At 32.9% G+C, this 797-nt stretch overlaps 1 protein-coding gene across 1 annotated transcript in view; it reads right to left on the bottom strand.

The window, feature by feature from the left end:
• Window positions 1-767: 767 nt before the first annotated feature.
• LOC107578125 (transcription factor Sp8-like) overlaps window positions 768-797 on the bottom strand; it is a 4,659-nt gene continuing 4,629 nt past the window's right edge. Inside the window, exon 3 of the mRNA XM_016264112.1 lies at window positions 768-789. Coding sequence (XP_016119598.1) covers window positions 768-789 — 22 coding nt within the window. The remainder of the gene's footprint in view (window positions 790-797) is intronic.

The following is a 797-nucleotide window of genomic DNA, read 5'->3' on the forward strand; positions in this document are numbered from 1 at the left end:
AACTGCAGTTTTAACAGTTGAGCACATTTTTATTTTTTACAATTGGTATTGAAATGGCGTAACAGGTCTTGCACTCTAGAGCACATTTTATTTGATAGAAACCGGACTTTGCAGCAATATCAACGGCAAACCGTTCACTGTGGCTGAATCCATGTTGACTTTATTGAGTGGCTTAAATTAGAAAGCCAATTTTCTCAAATAAACGATGTGAAATAGACGCTCACCTTACATGTGCATGCTTACATAAATTAGAAAACGTGATTAAACACTGAATTCTGAATTTAAAATCTTACAAATCATTTCAAAGTGCGTCTATGACAGACCTCCAAACAAATCAAGTCCAACTCGTGGATAAATATGAGGTTTTCTTCACAAAAAACACTGCCGTACAGTTTTGGATATTTACTAGAATCAATGTATGCAACTAAAAACACTATTCAAAATTTGCGTCTTGAACAAATACATACCCAAGTTTTACATCAGTGTGGAATAACCTTCTAGTCTATTCTATTTTATTTTCAATATTTACATTCTTTTGCAGCAACAAGAAATAAGTACATTTCATACAAACTTAGAATTTGTAGTCTGTAGTTTCGACAAAGACCAATGTGCGATATATAGACTATCTTTTCGAATATTAAAGAAATTAATTTGTAAATGACAAAACGAAGTCTATTCAACACTACGGCAATTTATCCTTACGAAATTGGATTTTAGTAGTGTTCATGAATAAAGTGCCACAGTTTGGTTTTGAGAAAAACAAAAAGTTAGCAATGACAGGCCACTTCACTGATGGG

This window comes from Sinocyclocheilus grahami, unplaced genomic scaffold, assembly GCF_001515645.1.
Source record: "Sinocyclocheilus grahami isolate Dianchi unplaced genomic scaffold, SAMN03320097.WGS_v1.1 scaffold8948.1, whole genome shotgun sequence".
Lineage (NCBI taxonomy): Eukaryota > Metazoa > Chordata > Actinopteri > Cypriniformes > Cyprinidae > Sinocyclocheilus > Sinocyclocheilus grahami.